At 41.9% G+C, this 18824-nt stretch overlaps 1 protein-coding gene across 2 annotated transcripts in view; it reads left to right on the top strand.

Annotated features, from left to right (window-relative positions):
• Cped1 (cadherin like and PC-esterase domain containing 1) overlaps positions 1–18824 on the top strand; it is a 295142-nt gene that overhangs the window by 239725 nt on the left and 36593 nt on the right. For both annotated transcript variants that reach the window (XM_050145850.1, XM_050145851.1), the window contains 2 exons: positions 10743–10860; positions 17623–17759. In XM_050145850.1, the coding sequence (XP_050001807.1) occupies positions 10743–10860; positions 17623–17759 (255 nt within the window). The remainder of the gene's footprint in view (positions 1–10742; positions 10861–17622; positions 17760–18824) is intronic.

Here is an 18824-nt window from a genome sequence, read left to right as displayed (position 1 = left end):
ACATATCTGCTTTCTCTGCTAGAACCCTATGAGGACAGGGGCTGTGGTGGGTTGGCTCATGTAGATGTTAAACAAACGTCTGTCCAGGGAGTCGATAAAGAAAAAAACAAATGGGTAAATGTCATAAACTATCAACTTCTGTATGTAGCCAGCGGACTGTCCTCCCGCGACTTCATGGGGGAACTGGAAACGCATGAGAGATGCCCACTGATGGAGCAGATATTGTCCTTCATGATAGACAATTCCAAAAAAAAATCACTAGCTACCACAGAAATTAATTTTGAATTTTCACTTAAAAACTGATTTTCTGATGTGCCCTTATTCGAATTAGCAATTGCACGAGTGCTCCAGCATGAGCTGCAAAGGTGTTTTGAGGCTTAGTTTTCTGCAAAAGGGGTGACTCTGGCCTAAATTATTCCTAGTCTTGCCTGGTCCAGCTTTTGACCAACTGTAAGCATTTCAAAGGCAGCTGTCCGTGTTTAGAGAGGCCATCTGCAGCCATGAAAAGTCTTCCCTGACGGAGTTTTAATTGGCCTGTAAGTGTTTCACAAACACAACCTTTGTTCTTTAGTGCAGCGTGTTTTGCTTTGTTTGAGTTTTCAGTCTGTGGAACATGAGTTTGAAGTCAGATAAAACCAGAGATCAGATTCTAAGTGTTTGCTTATTGAGCTGTGTGGCTTCAGGAAGGCAAACTCTGCAAGCTGTTGTTTCCTCATCTGGTGAGCAGGAGTAGTGATATCTGCTGGAAACAGCTGGAAAAAGTCAGTGCAAGCGCCTACCCCAGGGCTTTCTGTAACCCTGGTTTATTATAAATGGAGTTCGCTGTTCTCTCCCTTTGGCAACCTTCCGGGAAGAGAGCTCACAAAAGTCTTGTCCTTAAGACTACAGTTACCTTGGCTCTTCCTCAGCCAATGGATCATCCTCCCACAAATCTTTACCTACAGGTTTCTCCTTAACTATGTGTATATGTGCTGAGTGTATGTGTCTTTGTGTGGGAATGTACACATCTGCACGCAAGTCCATGGAGTCAAGAAGAGGCCATCAGATCCCCTGGTGTGGCGTTATAGGTAGCTGTCAGCTGCTCCATGTAGCTATTAAGAACTGAAATAAGTTCTTAACTTCTGAAGCATTTCATAGTTATAATTATGTTTCATAAATATTTGTGGTTTTCAATAAAGATTTACATTTATCATCTGTGTATGTGTCTGTAAGTTTCTGTGTGGGGGTACAAATGACCAGGGACTCTAAAATAGGGCTTTGAATCCCCTCCCCAAAACTGGAGTTACAGACAATGGTGAGTTGTCTTGACACGAGTTCTGGGAACCAAACTCAGATCTTCTGGAAGAGAAGCAAGCATTTTTAACTGCTGAGCCATCTCTTCAGACCTCAAAACCTTAAGTTTTTAATTATCGGTATATGTTTAAAGTAAAGATGAATACAAACCTTTGATGTCACAACATCTTCGTAGTTTGGATATTTGATTTTTGAAAGAATTAGTATGTTTTCTGAAACAGAATTCATTTACTTTTTTACCATCCTTTGAGCTTAGGTTTCGTTGAACCTCATGTCAATCAAGGAGAAACCTGTGGAAGGTTATTTGGTGTAAAACTATTATCAATATCTCAATAGGAAGCAAAACTTCTGACTTCAAGATGTGTAATATAATGAAACAACTCTTTTTCAGTAGAAGGTATTATACTTGGTAGCATCTATCAACCTAGAACAAAAAGTGAAGAACAAGTTTTATCCCTAACGAAGGAGTTAATATGGCAATTGGCCATGTCAGAGGCCATGTGTTTATGGCTATGACAGATGAGCTTAGCTAGTCAGAGTATACTGCAATTAAGCCTAGTGTCTGAGGTCCATGCTGTGGGCTCTGTGCCAGAAATGAGTTGCATTCCACATTTCTATCCATCCATTAATGTAATAAACAGGTACTAAACACCTTTTATATGTCAGGCCTTATGCTAAACACTTAATAGGTAGATTAAATAAAATGCCATCTGTAGTTGACGAGTATTTATTACTACATCCTGAAAAATAAATTTAGCCTATCATTTCTTAGTGCTTGAGAGTGAACATAATTAAATGTGAGTCAAATTAGACTCATAAACAAGAGAACCACATGCTGTGTATTTGCATATTATCCCAAATATGCGGATCACTTAGGAGCTATTTATGTTATTAAAAATATAATTTGGATCATATTTTTTAGCAAAACTAAACTGGCATGACCAGTGTTTGGTTTAGAAGTGTGGGCATGTGTGCATGTGTGATATTATGTGTGAGTCTGTGCACACATCTACCATGGCACACACGTAGAGGTTAGTGGATAATTTTTGAGAGTTGGTCTCTTGTTGCATTTTGCATCTGGGTGAGCCAGGGTAAATGGCTCATGCCCTTCTGGGAAATTCTCTTGTCTCTGCCTCCCCATTGCCATAAGAGTGCTAGGATTGCAGACATACAATGCTGTGTCTGGCTTTTTACACAGGTTCCAGGGGTGTAACTCAGGTCCTCAGTTTTGCACAGCAAGCGTCTTTGCCCACTGAGTATCTTTCTGCCTTTTGGCTCTTGTTTTTAATGGGTGCAACAATTATACTTTGTCTTCATATCATTATTTATTTCACATGGCATATAGTATAATGTGTATTCTAATCCCTTGAGTATGTTATGTGAGAGAATGCTACTTAAACCAATTCTTTCAGCGAAATTTAACACAAAACTAAAATTTAAGGATTTATTGTAAACTTCAAATATCATTTAAATGGGTTTTCAAGGCATAGCTTGTGTGATATTTGTAGTCTCCTAACCTTGTAAATATTAAGTAAAAAGTCAGACTCAAAAACAATAACAATGACATAATAGTAACCTATAGAAATTTCTGTATGCCAGGCACTGTTTTACATTCTAACCCAAGATTTCTGGTGAATTTACTGATCCTTTTCTCCTTGATAGTTGGCCCTGTGACCTATAGACAACAAGATGTTATGTGTCAAGGTAGCTCCAAACTCAACATGAAAACTAACTGCAAAGAAAACTCCCTTTCTTTTCTTTTTTTATATTTTTTATTTTTCCGTTCAAAAATTTACACTTCCTCCCCTCCTCCCATTCCCCATTCCCCCAATCACCCTCCTTCCTCCCTCTTCCTCCTTAAGAAAGAGCAGGGTACCCTGCCCTGTGGGAAATCCAAGGCCCTTCCCCCTATATCCAGGCCTAGGAAGCTTTGCATTCAAATAGACTAAGGTCCCAAAAAGCCAGTACAGGCAGTAGAAACAAATCCCAGTGCTTTTATCAATGGCTTCTTAGTCAGACCCCATTGTCAGCCACATTCAGAGTCCTGTTTGAGCACATGATGTCCAGATGGATTTGGTGACCTCTCATTAGAACAGGCGCACTGTCTCAGTGGGTGGACCAACTCCTCGTGGTCCGGACTTCCTTGCTCCTCTCCCCCCTCCTTCTGCTCTTCAACTGGACCTTGGGAGCTCAGTCCGTTGCTCTGATAAGGGTCTCTGTCTCTATCTCCATCTTTCGCCGGACGAAAATTCTATGGTGATATTCAAGATAATCATCAGTGTGTTAGTGGGGCAAGGACAGTTCAGGCACCCTCTCCTCTGCTGCCCAAGGACCTAGCTGGGGACATCCCCGTGGACACCTGGGAACGCCTCTAGAGCCAAGTCTCTTGCCAACCCTAAAATGGCTCCCTTAATGTAGATATCTGCATCCCTGCTCCTATATCCACCCTTCCTCCATCTCCACCCTCCCACTCCCCCAAGCTCTCCCCAGACACTATCCTGAGACCCAAAAAGGTGAATATAATATGTACTCACTCATTAGTGGACTCTAACCATAAACAAAGGACATTAAGCCTATAGTTCACAAGTCTAGATAAGCCAAATAACAAAGTGAACCCAAAGAAAAACATATATAGATCCTTCTGGAAATTGGAAGTGAACAAGATCGCCAGGCAAAAGTTGAGAACATGGGGGTGGGGGTAGGGGTGGGAGAAGGAGAGAAGGGGAGAGAGAAGGGAGAAGGGAGTTTTCTAGTCAGCTTACCTTTTAATGATCTTTAGAAAAAGTGCTTGAAATACTGTCCTTTTGGGAAAGATTTACCTCAGTTATTATCCAGATGTAGTGTTTGAGAATATGTTCTAGTTAGAGGGCCTCACAATTTTGACTAAAGAACCAGTAGAAGTCAGGTTTACTTAGGGATCAAGCAGTTAATGGTTTATAAGCCACGCTAGGGGAGTCAAGGTAATGTAACTCCCTAAAAATATTCATGGGCTTAGGTTCTTATTGCTTCTAGTTGGTTCCATATAAATATGCTAGCCTATGTTAAATATTACTGTCTCTGTCTAAGTTGGGAAATATCTGTAGAAGATGCTTTTGTTTAAATTTCCCAGTATCTTCTCTTGCCCTTTCAAAGATGTTGGTTAGCTATGCAGCTATACTAAATATTTAATTGATTCTAGTATCACACTTACATCATATGACTCGATGAACACAGTGGAAAAAATGCTTTTGCTCACAGTGTTGTCTGTGACAAACTCAACAGGACATGACAGCTGGCAGCAGGTGGCTCTCTGTGTGTGGCTCTTCCTGAGGCTCCCTCACTCTATGGTTGGCATTTTAAGATCCCTCAGTTTCTGAAAGCAGGGATGGAAGAAGTCAGCACTGCACTGTGACTTGAGGCAAAGCCAATCTTGCTTATAGACATTTAAAATTTAAAGTCTTCAAGTTTTGTAACATGCTGGGCCTGCTTGTTGGGGTTTCTGTCCTGCCCAGTTCCCTCAGTCATTCCCAAAGAAAAATCACACAGAGTTCTCCAGAAGTTATAAACTGATTGGCCTATTAGCTCAGGCTTCTTGTTAACTTTTATAACTTATATCAACCCATTATTCTTATCTATGTTAGCCACATGGCTCAGTACTTTTTTCAGCAGGGCAGGTTACATTTTCCTTCTTCAGTGTCTGGACAGGACTGGGGAGGAATGGGCTTCCTCCTTCCCAAAATTCTCCTGTTCTCGCTGACCCACCTCTACTTTTTGTCTGGTTGTCCCACCTATACTTCCTGCCTGGATACTGGCCAATCAGTGTTTATTTAAAACATAATCGACAGAATTGTCCTGCACCAAAGTTTAAAGTCCCTCATGCCTCAAGACCATCACATGTGTCTGTGTAGAAGTGTGTTGGTATGCGTGTATGCTCCCTGATGGATGGAGATGGAAAATACCCAAATGTCCCAAAGCTAGTGTAACTGCATATTTTATTAAATAGTCAACTCTATTGGTGCCACTCAGACAGAATCTCGCCTACTACAGCCATAATTTTAAAGACTACAATCTAGCCTGCCTGCTCACTGGACAGTTAACTAGCAAAAAAGGAAGAGCTGAAGTACTTATAACAGCAAGTATTTTTAGTATGACTAATTAATGTCTCGTGGGCAGGACTGGTTATTATTTAATATATGGAAAACATCCGTTATGTTTATTGTCACCATTACTGGTAAGCACACATTGGCCTACAGCTGTCTTTAGAAACATCTCTGTGGCCTACAGGCTGTTTCCAGTCATTGATATTTCAGCTTTCATGTACAAAGAGCAGGTTTGCTCTTTGAAATCGGAAATGACCTTTCCTTGATGTTGTTGTGTTGTTGTTAGTGTTTTGACTTTTGCCAAGCAGACCCCGTTTCTTCAAAGCGCAAGTGAGTGCTGAGCAGCACATTCAGCTCCAGCTCAGCATTGCTTTGTTCATGAATCCAAAGGGGCTGAGCGTTTTCAGATATCCAAACATATAAATTCAGTTTTTCCTTCTCATTTGCCTTTATATCTGCCCTTCTGGATTCCAGCTGGAACCAAAACCAAAAGTGCTGAGCGACCACAAGAAAGGCTGCCTTCCTTGGGGTTTCTAGATCCCTGGAAGTGGGAAGCATTAGTCATTCACAAGCCCCGTACCCACAGATTTTCCAGTCTAAATCCTACAAAGCCCAGAGACACATGTACGTTTCTCCATCAGGACTGCAGTGTACTTTTCAGAGTGGACCTCAGCCTTCAGGACCACAGGGACCCCCATCTCAACTGATTTGAGGTCTAAGTTGAAAACAAAATTTCATATTAGTTCAGAGGTGTGGAATGCATGAGAAACACGAAGAAGTGTTCCAAATATCGACATCATATTAGTATATTTAATGGAAAATAATGAATTCATCTGCTTGTAATTTGTTTCGGTTTCCCTTCCTCCTGAGTTCTTGTGGACCAACTTAAAATACTTTCATAATACAATGTTCGGCCATAGTCCCTTGGCACTTGCTTAGGGAAGAAACACAGTGGTCTCATGCTCTGTGATGGTTCTTCACTGTGTGGGTTCAAGCATTCTATAAGAAGTGCAAGTCTTATAGAGGTAACCTTAGCTATGAGTTCACGAGTGCAGTGGGTCTGTCGTGTCCAGGAGACAACATCCACAGCTCTCTTCCCTGCCATCTGGCTCTTACCTCCTCTCTGCCTTCTCTTCTGTGATGCTCCTCAAGCATTAGGAGGGGGTTTGGCACAGATCTACCCTTAAGGTTGAGTATTCAGTTATCACTTGTTCTCAGCCCTTTGACCAGTTGTAAGTCTCTGCATTAGCCTCTTATTAACAAATTAAGCATGCTTAGTTAACGTCTTTTGTTATGTTTGTAAATTTGGAACTTTTACACCAATAAAACCCACGGCAGGGAAAAGCATCTCTGACCGAGGTTGAGGACAATATTAATAAGTGGGTAGAAATATATATATATATATATATATATATACATACATACATACATATATATGAAGCAACTTGAAAACATATGCAATATAGCAGTAGTAGGTTCCCCCCACTTAGGCCCACCTCCTAAGCCATGGGCTTTGGAATATGCTAATAGTACCATGCATGAATTTTCTTTTGTGGCACAGGCCTCAGAAATAAGCTGAATGTGGTTGGTTACCCTTATAATCTTCATGCCACTGTTGCGCCAATGGCACTTCTTGTCTGGCAAGTTGGAATTATAGCATGCCAGGCTGTCTGTAAGACATAATGACTTTTGTTTCTCATTTGTCTTTGTTCTGATGGCCTATTAGCTGGCAGTGGGGCCCATCGTTGAATGAATCTCTTCCTTTTCATTGATGCTATCCACTGGCATTATTTTCAATTCGGAGCCATGTTTAAAGTGATTATCACATGCTAATTCATACATGGTTGTTGCCATGAGTTCACATTGTAGACTAATATATACCAAACTCAGTCCATATATAGCTGAATCTTGACCCAGCCAAATACTAAATGGGGTTTGGGTGAAAGTAGGGCGCAACAGAAAAAGGACTGGGCCTTTCCCAGAAAGCCTCAACTCAGATGTTGAAAGCAGCATCTTACCCTATCTTTAGGAGCGTCATCAATATGCTGAGGTGAGGCAGCTGAGTTCTAAAGTGAGGTAGACCTGAGTTCAAACCCTACCTCACACAGCATTCCTCTTTTCTTATCTCTAAATTGATAAACTGTCATGAGGGAAAAAAAGAGAGTATTTATAAATTACCTAGTATGTGCGCTGGTGTATAGAGGATGCTAAGAAATGCATGGTGATTTCAACCAGCATTATTGTTATCATTATGCTTCAGTTTCATATTGGAGAATGTGGAGCTTTTGTTAGTTTTTTTTTTCTCCCATGAGGAAGGCATCTTAGAAACTCCAGCTAGCAATTGATACTCTTTCCAGTGCTCATGGAGCAGAAGAGTTACTTGATGCATATTTAACAAATTAAGTATGTTTACTTAATGTCTCTTATTTTATTTGTGAAGATGGAACTTTTATAACAATAAAGCTTTGCATACCCTAAGTATATAAATGGCCATATTCATTTAAGTATCGCCCAAGTTATGCTTATTTATGGTGTAGTTTTCCTTAATAGGCATCTGAAATTTGAGCAACATTCAACTCGGGACATATGATCTTATTTTTCAGTATGTGCTTAAGAAAAACATATTCTTGCCAAAAAGAAACAAAGGTTTCAAAATCAAAACTGTACATTGAGTCTCACAGAAGAACTTCAATCAAAGTTCTGGCAGATCTCTAAATCTAAATTTTTCATTTTACAGTACTCCTCATGGAATATCATATCTTACAGGACACCTTGAAAGTTTCTCAGAAGGCCCTTATGATGGATTTTGAAGAAAAAGTAAAATTTTGTTTCTGGAGCACTCATTTTCTGATGATTTAAGCAATATTCTCCAACAATATTCTAAGCGTTTCGTTTAGCATCATTTAATTTTTGTTGTGTTCTATAGTTTAGGGGTCATATTTTATGACATATCCTAAATAAAAGAAATGGAAGTACTTTTTTAAAAAATTGTTTTTAAAGACCTTAGGATGAAATACTACCAGCTAAACTTACTTTTATCATTTCTCCTCACAATTGGAAGACAATAACCTGACTGTCGCTTTGAGGAGCACACAGGTACACACCACATCTTCCATGTCCTCAACAGTGCATCTACAGGTTAACATTATACACTTGCTTATCTGTGTGTCCTCAGTGGCAGACTATAGAGACAGAAACTGTAAACATAGAAGTCAGCCTTTCCATTCTCACAGCCAGGGACTAAGTGAAAAAGAAAGTGACCATAGGTCAATAAGAAATGAGCGATTACACACACACCCTACACCCGAGCATCAGAGCCAGCTACTCAGAAGAGATGAGAGTGAAGGGGAGCAGACAGCTGTGGAAGTAAAGACAAGAGAGAAAGGTACCCTGGACAAACCAGCGGCTATTTGAGTCAATACTTGCCATACAGTCTAGAGAATGCATTCCAGCAGAAAGAGGAGTTAATAAGATTTGTGTGTGGGAAAGGCATTTAGCAACAATACAGGAAACAGATGAAAGGGCGGGCAAGAGGGCTGACAAGAGAGATCCATGAAGAGGTCAAATCCAATGGTAAATAAATACAAATGCACAGGTCCACATGGCATCAGTGGAAGTCAGGAGGGAAGAGAATGAAGTCAGAGGGACACAGTCTAAGCAAAGGCCTGGGGATTTGTGGGATGCTAGGGAAAATGAAGAGAGATTGGTAACAAGTTGAACCTAGAAACGGGGCCTAGTGAGCTCCTGATGAGCTTATAGGGTACAGGACAGATTTGGGGATGGTAACTTGTAAGGTCAAATGTAGCTGTTTTGTGAGTGACCCCCCAAACCCAGTTAATAGAGACTGAAGCAAGCTCTCTTTGACTCGTACACACCAAAACGCCCAGCAGCAGGGGCTGCAGACCAGGGAAGGCAGAGCTGTATCATCACAGCTCTGACTTTTCCCTTCGAACCTATAACAGTTGCTCCAGCTGCCACAACCCTATCCTGAAAGGCAGGGTGCCATAAAAGGGTAGAGCAAGAGAACAAATTCCGGGGGACACTGAGGTGACTCAGAGAGTAAGGCGCTTGCTGCCAAGACTGATGACTTCAGTTCAAATCTGGGAAATGTATATTGTGGAAGGAGAGAACCAGTTCCCTCAAACTGCCAGGCAACCTCCCTCTCAAGCTGTCCCTTGGCCTCCACACATGTCCTGTGGCACACACATTTATATGTCCCCACAAAGTAAATACATTTAAATTTAAAAAAAACATTAAAATTGTTTCGTTGTTGTTGTCGTTTTTAAGAAGAAATTTTACATCACAGAAATGCAGGCTTCGACTCACACAAAGGACCACTCCATTTTGGGAAATAGACAAGGGTGCCTATTATTAATTTTCTTTTCCAGAGAGGAAAATGAGGAAAAGTGAAATCCAAATAGATTTTTAAGCCCACTATGCTATCTGCCGGTTACATTTCTATAGTCTCTGTGGGATCTGCAGAAGTACCGCCACTCAGCCATCTATACGCTTTCTGCTCCAGCTGCTTCATGATTTCAGAAGGCCGCTCGTTCTGTAGTCTCACTCTCGCATCTCGTGTGCAAGGAGACAGCGCGACAAGGGAAATGTTCCACTGGGGAATTAAATCAATCTTTCCCAGAAATCCACTCCTGAAATTGGACAACAGCTCTGCCTGTGGCCAGTTTTGTCTACAAGAAATGCTAGGAAATCGATTAGATTTAAACATGGAACACATAGCTACCTCCAACATCAACAAAAACAGTCAAAGGAAAGTAGGAAGGAAATACGGGTGGCTGTTGTGCAGGCACATAAGACAGCCTGCCACAGAACTTGAGGTCTTGGGATGCAATTCCTTTATCTCCTCTCTCTCCCCTTCACAGTTTGGTAACAGTAACAGTTCACGGTTTGGCTCGGTCTGAAATTCCCAAGTCTAGTTAGCTCTTTCCAACGTCTTACTGTTATCTCTTTCCATACAACGAGCACACAGTATTCCCAACTACGGGGAAAGGGCCCTTTTCTAACACCCACTGACTCTGTGTTCCTTTCATCCTTAAAATTGATTTGTCACAAAAAAAAATCCATGCGTGTGTGTGGGTGTGTGTTTGTGGGTGGGTGTGCATGTGTGTGTGTTCAAGTGTGAAATGTCTGTTCAGGTGCACATGCATGTGTGCAGATGGGCATTCATGTGTGGCCACATGCATGCAGAACAACCTCAGGAGTCACCAGGTAGGTGACCCTGGAACTCACCAAGTAGGCTACACTGGCCAGCTAGTAAGTTCCGGGACCCTGCCTTGTATCTTACTGCTTATGTTTTTTACCAAGGGATCTATTAATGATGTGATAGCTAATCTCTTTCTCATTTTAATGCAGGACTGTGGCTTATTGGTTAACCCAGAAGAAGCCTGTGGGTTGCAGCCTATTTCTTTGGACTACATTGAAGCCATTTCGCAGCCTACAATAGAGAGTTGCCTATCTGGGGACGTGAAAGGTGATCACATGGATATCCTTTCTCCAGAATAAATCCCTTAGGAGACAAGCACGTGCTTAATTAGTCTGCCCTCGTGTTAAAGAAGGGTTTTCCTTTTCAACCCACATAAACAGCGAGGCATATTATAAATGTAAATGCGTTGTTTTTATATTTGAAACCCTTGATTAATCAAACCCTTTGCATGCTTCCTTCCTGACCCGCAGCCATCTAGAAATTGCAGGTTGGTGATCAGTCTGCTAGGAGCCTTCTCTTAGCCTCTAACTCATTTCCTAACTCTGTGCTTCTCTTGCATCGCAATCTCTATGATTCAGTTAAGTCTGTAATTCATTGTTGAGTGTCATCATTCCCAAAATATTAGTTTCATGAGGGCAGGAAGCTGGCTTTTGTTCACTGTATTTTTTATTACATTATTGTGTGTGTGTGTGTGTGTGTGTGAGAGAGAGAGAGAGAGAGAGAGAGAGAGAGAGAGAGAGAGAGAGGAGAGAGAGCACAAAAGGGTCAGAGGACAGCCTGCAGGAGTCAGTTCTTTCTATCATGTGGGTTTCTGGGAACAAACTCAGGTCCCCTGGCCCAGAAGCAAGCACCCTTATCCATAAATATCCCCAGTCCCCTTTTTGGTGTTACAGCAAGTCACTACATACTTGGGCAAATTATTCCTAATTCACACATGGTGGATAGAAAAGAAATATCCAGTTTTAAAGAATTCCTCCTCATTGTAGAAAAGAGATTGGGAATGGCCACAAATATCCCTCATATTTTGAGCATTCATACAAGGAGGGAAATGAGGGTATCAGACTCAGGTTGCAGCATTAAATCTTGCCTGAGCCACGGGCGGATCTGCAATGAGACTTTGGTGACTCCACTCTCTAAGTCTTCCTCCTCTCAGTGTTCTTCCAGCAGGAGCTAAACTGGTGCTGAGATTAAGACTCAGGGCATGTGTTCTTCAACTGCCCTGGTTACTGCTCCATCCTGACCCCAGGATTCCGCTCCTCAGAAAGGCCCGAGAGAGCCCAAACAGCTGCTCCAGCCTTGCTTACTTCACCAGGCTGCTGGAACGGGAAATGTGTTTCCCAAATGGGCAGGGCAAATTGCGATTTGGCATGCAGTTAGCAGACGTGGGTATGTCCCATTTTTGGACATGTGTTCTATATAATAAACTTCAGTCAGGGAGGGACTGGCCTATTAAGTAGGGTCAGACGCCGTGATCTGTGTCTGACTGCTGAAGGAGATACAGATTCAACCTTCAAAGAAGACACCTATGTGTCCAGTTCCGTATTGTTTGGATCAGTTGACAATTTATGACAATCATAAAACAACTTAATTCTACGCGGTTGTACAACAACGGAGTCCAAAGCTCTTCCACGCTAAGTCCATGACACTGGCTGCTCAGGAGACGCAGTATTCTAGCCTGGGAAGTGCGCAGGCACGTCAGCTAGGCCCTGGGACATCTGCCTGAACTTCAGGGTGCAGGAGGGCATCCCGGAGAAACTGCCTTCTGATACTTATTTGCATGGACTTGATTTGGTACACTGCTAGACCCCCACATTAGAGAAGGCCTCCACATGGACTGCCGGACTGCAGTGCTTTAGAGCCTGAAATTGCGCAACTTCTTCCCTGGAATCCCCTCCCACCTCTCCGCCTCCTGCACTCACTTTACGCTGATAATCCAGCTTTGGGATTTCCAGCCCTTCACCCATCTGTTCTACTGCCTGCACAGGCTTTCCTGACATGTCCCATCATCGGATGCCACGCCCTCCTCTCTAGCCAGCCTCTCTCCAGCACATTGCCAGGGCAGCTTCTCTATGTCCCCAGAGCAATCCAGGCATGGTAGTACCCCAGTGCCGACTTCCCGCTCTTTCGGATGTATGCTCTTTCAAGTGTGCCTGAGACCAGTGGTCTCCAGAATGCTATGATATACACCAGGAAGAGCAGGGAGCGGCACTGAGTAGTCCTGGCAATGAAGCGAACAGAGCTGAAAATATATGTGCATCTGCTCTGTCTCTAATCATTTTTTATTTTCATGTTTTACGAAGGACACAATATATAAGCATAGGAGTACCTGCACATCTTACAGTGTGGATATGCTAAGACGTCAAGGGCACCTGAGTAGTATGTTTTTACTGATGGCTTCTCTAGATTAGATCTCTGGAGAACATAAATTGTCTTCCAATGTCTAGTAGAGAGTAAAGAAAAAAAAAATGGTTTACTGAACTAAACCAAAATTTGAACCTTTCCTCCTTCCACAAAAATCTATTACACAATCAGGAGGATAGGCAGAGGGAGAGAGACTCTAACATACTGGCAAATTTTTCTAGACAATAATTTTCTAGAAGGTACTGTGTGTTCCCAGAGATAATTTCATCTTTCATAACAGGACTTCCTCGGTGTGAAGGGAGAAGTTGTCATGGTAGATGATGCTGGAACGAAATCTACTTAGCAGTTATGTGTTTAGCTGAACATTCCCTGGCCCACGAAGCTATTTTAATAGTGTGCTACAATTTCAAAACTGGATCCATTCTTTTTACCTCTAATATGATAATGCCAAACTGTCTTTTATCGATTACACTAATTTGAATATCTTTGAAATACTGTATTTCTTTTTTATCCCTTAAGTGATTTCCATTCTCTTGTAAACAAGATAATAATTGCCCAATAAAGTAAAAGTAATATTTCTAAATTAGAGAAAAGAAGTATATATACAATAATCATTAAATAAAAAAGTTCAAATCATCTTATATAAACAATGAAAAGATTTCTCTATAGCTCATTTTTGGAATAAAGTGGGACAGAACTCTAGTACTTTTAACATTTATAATGTAGGCTTTTTATTCACCAAAAAGATCTTTATTTTGAGGTTATATAACAAAATTTGTTTTGGTATTTATATGGTTTTATGTCCATTGTGGTTCTGAAAGATAAAAACATGATCCACTCAAGTGACTGAAATCTCATCTGCATTCAGCCCAGAGCTCGAAGTACAAAGAAAACAACTTTTCTAAGAGACAGCTTTGTTCCTCGGGATGTATTATAATATGTATCATACTTCATTTCAAAAGTTGTAGCTTGGATTCACTCAGCGCTTAAATACATAGCCTAGGGCTTATGTCCCTCCTCCTTTTGACAGTTTTAGTTAAGAGCTGGTATCATCTAAGATGCCAAGAATCCCAGCCTCACAGATGTTATACAGATGGCTACTTCAACTCACAGTAAATAAAGGCATTGCTAGCTGATTAAAAAATAGAAAAAGTCGTGGGTGTATAAATATGTAATGCTTCGTGACATGAAGGCCAAGTCTGCAGATACCAAATCAAGCCTTTTCCAGTGTGTGTAAGGCTTCATCACATCCGTGTCTGACTGCTTCCTGCAGCTCAGCCTCACCACCTTTTCTTCACAGCAGAAGTAGCCATGGAGAGCTTTAGTTTGTGGAAAGTTAGCTATCAGCAAGGTTGAAGAACCAAAAGTGTTCTGAATACGTGACACTCTTTGAATGACAGGTTTAAAAAGAAAGGAAGAAATAAGACACTTCCCTAACACACCATCATTCTTTCAGAAAACTATCAAGCACTGTCTTTACCAACGCACACAGCCACTAAATAAATTCAACTCAAAAAACAATAATATTTTATTTTACGTGATTGTTTTGTCTACATGGATGTGTACCAGGTACATATCAGGTGTCTGTGAAGACCAAGAACTAGAGTTACAGATGGTTGTAGACCACATGGAGGTGCTGGGAACTGAATCCAAGTTCTCTTCAAGAACAGCCAGTGCTCTTAGGCACTGAGCCATCCCTCCAACCCTTAAATTAAACTTTTTAAAACTTAAAGAAAAAAACCATTAAGATAATCAGATAATGAGGTTCTTCCAAAAGAACTAGTGGATTGTATGGCATTGTCAACTGGTGATCTATACTAAGGTGGCCTAACGTGATATCAGAATCAACAAACTGGAGATTCCTGATTATGATCCGGCTCTGGGATTAAACTCATTTCACTCACTTACTTCTTGATGCCTTCGTTTACTGCATCTGTGAAACAAGAGTGTGGTAAGGACCAGCTCTGAGTTCCCTTCCAACTCCATCCCAGGTGAATCTGCACACCCTCTGAAGACAAATCTCATCCCTTTGCCATTGACAACCCTCTGTGTCCCCTTCACCTTTGAGCAATAGTACTATCCTCTCTGTCTCCATCTGCAGTCTGTGATATCAACCTCCACGCAGTTTTCCCTGTGTGTGCAGTTGATGCAGAGGTCAGTCCTCTCTCACTCCTGATGGACTCATCCCTTCATGGTTCACAAAAATATCATGCCTTCAATGTTTCTGAAACTCGTCTCTCAGGAAAGTCCATCCAGTGAAATTTCCAGAAAGCTCTGTTTTCACTTTCCGATGAACCACCATGGCATACTTGTGGTTAGGACACAGGACCAAAATCTATTGATGGGCAGCTACGCGCCAGGCACCATGGCAGGTGCACACATACTTTCCTTATAAAGTAGTAAATTTAATCATAAAAATATCAAGTCATTTGTCCAAGGGAAACAGTGAGTTGTAACCTTGGCTTTACTGTAGAATATTTTAAAATAGATGGTTAAATCTCATAGTTAATGTTGCACCAGTATGTACCCTAGGTACAAGGATTTCAAACGCTTTCTGAGTCAGATTTGCAATCAACAATGAGTTCCACACGCTAACAGGAGGATGCGGAGCCTGGGGACCTGTGCATCTCCACAGCCTGAGTTAGTTCACCATCGCAGACATTTTTACTCAATTTTGCAGTACCGATTGGATACTGTTACGATCTTAATGCATAAATGGTAACCTTGAAATCTGAATATCAATGTTTTTGTTTCTTAGACTTAGGTTTATAATTAAAAGTGTGGGCTCCAATTGCTCCGCTCAGATTCTTGTTCCACTGCCTTCTCAATGAAAATCAACAGATTACTCACCTTCCTGACTTCCAGCTGGAGAGGTGGCAAGATAGTTCCGAGGAGGTAAATAAGTTAATATGCTAAACCTCTTAAATACAGCTGGCATGTCAAAGCTATTCTTATATTCCTGTGACATTTTAATGTTGTAGCACCTAATACCTCACTGGGATCCATCCTTGATGCCTGAAGTATGCTAAAATAATAATAATAATAATAATAATGGTCTGCCAAGGAGAGAATAGTGATGACGAGCATTTCTGAAGCTGAAAATACTTGTGTTTAGACACTGAATAAGGCAATTTCTGATTTTCTTTTACATTTGAAAGCAAGGGAAAAGAAAAATGTATGTCGAGAAGAGCAAATATGCCTACATTTCAGGAAAATTGAGTGGCGTGTTCCCGCTTCAGTTCATCCTCTACCTGCTAAAGTTACTCTCGTGTACACTCTTGTCCTTCCTTGTAATTCATAACTTCCTCTTGTCCTTTTCTTTTTATTTCTTTCCCCTGCCAGCTTCTTCCTCTTAATATGCTGATGGTTTTCCCCCCTTCCCGTGGCAGATCTATAAAGGCCCTGCACTGTATTTCACTTTGTAGTTTATTATTTACAACCGTTCCGACATGCACCAACACCCGCATACACAATTCTGACACCCCTGAGGTCGTGAATATAATAGGTACTATATTCATGTCCTGAAGGTGGAAAATCTCTCCCCTGCAATCCATAGCACACTAGAGACTTTGCAAACAGCCCCACAAATCAGACTCGGAAAAGGTAGAAAGTTTTATTTTAAATTTGTCTTGAGGCTGGAGAGCTAGATGGCTCGGTGGGTACAGGCACAAGATGCATGGTCTAACGACCCGAGTTCAGTCCCTGGAACCCATGTAAAAAGCCTGGTCGGATGCTGCAGGGCTGTAGCTCCAGAACTCCTATGGAAATGAAAGGTGGAGACAGGAGAATCCTCCAGAAGCTTCCTGACTAACTGTCCCGGAGAAAGCAATGCAGTAGTGCACATAACAGACAAATGAGACCCCATTGCCTCAACACGATGGGAGGAAAGAACCAGCTCCCCAAAGTTGCTGGCAGCCTCCACCTGCAGTGCAATCCCCACAAAACAAGTAAATAGGGGCTTTAAAAAATTCTTTATTAATCCAAAATCAGAAACACTCTGCCAACAGGGACAGGTAGCTGACCACCATGCTCTGATTTCGATACGTTGTCCCGTTGCATCCTCACACCGCACACACCACTCAGCTCGTCTACGCTTTGAGGAAACTGAGGGCACAGCTACAAAAAAAAAAAAAAAAAAAAAAAAAAAAACCTGAAAATCATCACACCCAACATGTCATCAATCTATTGAAGGAATGATAACCAGTCTTAAAAATTATAAATTGTCAAAACACTGATGCATCTCCCTTCCGTTTAAAACTTATTGTGCACAGGGAAGCTGCCCCTTATTGTACTGGTAAACTGGTCACATGACAGGGTGGTTAATGTCCGAGGCCCACTTACAACTTGGGGACTCCCAATTGATGTTAGTCCTGTGGAATTTCCAAAGCAAGTTAATGGTTGAGTAGCGCACAGTTCCCTGTTTCCTTCGTACTTCTGTAGTTTGATAGGCCAGAACTCGTCCTGACTTCAGCACGAACTTCACAACACGCCATCCTGCCGCTCTCCTGCTTGACTGACAGGCGGCTATACATTTTCCCACTGGATTTATTAGGTGAGAGTGGCCTCTCACATTGACTTCTGTGGTTGCGTGATGTTGACTCCTGTGTCTGCAAAGTGTAATTTCACCAGCAGACACCAAGCCACATCTAGTCTTGCTGTGTATTCCAGGCCAGTGGATTGTGCCTTGCCTCAGTTGCTCAGACAACAGGACCTGTGACTGGAGAGAAATAACTTGGCAGCCACACAACTGCCAACATGACATCCTCACCAAGCCAGAGCTTCAGCAGTGCCTGCGAGGGAGGAAGGTAGGTTCTGCGTTAATCCGGGGAAGCCTGGAATTCTTGCCATCTGCAGCACCGAAGTCTGCATGTGCGAGAGCAGCTTCCGCCCTCTCGCAGTGAGAGGAACACTAACTCTCTGTGGCTGGGCTTTTTGAAACATGTGTAGATGTTATCACAAAAAAAGAAAAACTTTAATACTTCTTGCTCACATGTTCATTTTTTCTCCAAATTAGTTTATCTGGCAGATGGAAGATATTAAAGTCATGTGCTGTGTTGACCCAGTTCCTTGCCGTTTTTCCAGCAGAGATTGGAGCAGACAGCCTCACCGCTGTAGCTCTAGCAGACACCGCTGTTCAAACAGACATCTGCAGCTCAGTACACGGAACCAAATGCCCCTGCATGCAAGACTCACTTGTAGAACTTACCAAGCGTGTGGTGCTGTGTTTACCCTCTAACCTCGCTAACCTTTCTTCGCATTCCTGGGCAGGTCTCACGTGGACCTCACCAGGCTGGCACTCCCTCTGTTGAGGCTCCTAAGCTGATTTCTTGGACATGCAGTTTCTTCTTGCTAGGCATGCTCTGACTAGGCAGAGCCTGGCAGAACTCTCAGACATGCGAAATTGGCACATAGACTGAGATGCTTGGTTGACATCAAGTAAGTAATCTTAACCAGATTTTCAAAGTGCTTTTTATCAGGTGGATTTATCCTTATGTTCCATGTGTAAGCTCTCACATATGGGCAGGCCAGTTTCAAAGCTGATTTTTAAAGCAGCATAGTATGGAATGCATGGCAAATTTTCTGTTAGTATTTAGCTCAAGAAGAATGTGAACGGGGGAGGTCCATGGCAGGAAGATAGATGTGTTCTTCACTTCCACAGAAGTATAACGATGTGTAAGACTGAGAACATAGCCAATCACTGAGAGGTGATCTTGGTTAAATTTTAAAGAGAGAGCAAGAAAGCAGTGCTTTAGAAACTTGTCAACAATATTAACTGAGCCTTTTTTTTCTGTGTAAGGAACTGTTCATCCCCCAGGCTCTAGGCTTCATAAGGGTTAGAGGTACGTTTGATTCACTACAAAAGCCTCACT

This window comes from Alexandromys fortis, unplaced genomic scaffold (assembly GCF_014885135.2).
Source record: "Alexandromys fortis isolate MF-2015 unplaced genomic scaffold, M_Fortis_MF-2015_v1.1 scaffold_34, whole genome shotgun sequence".
Lineage (NCBI taxonomy): Eukaryota > Metazoa > Chordata > Mammalia > Rodentia > Cricetidae > Alexandromys > Alexandromys fortis.
Note: the sequence above shows the minus strand (reverse complement) of the source record. Positions and strands in the feature narration are given on the sequence as shown.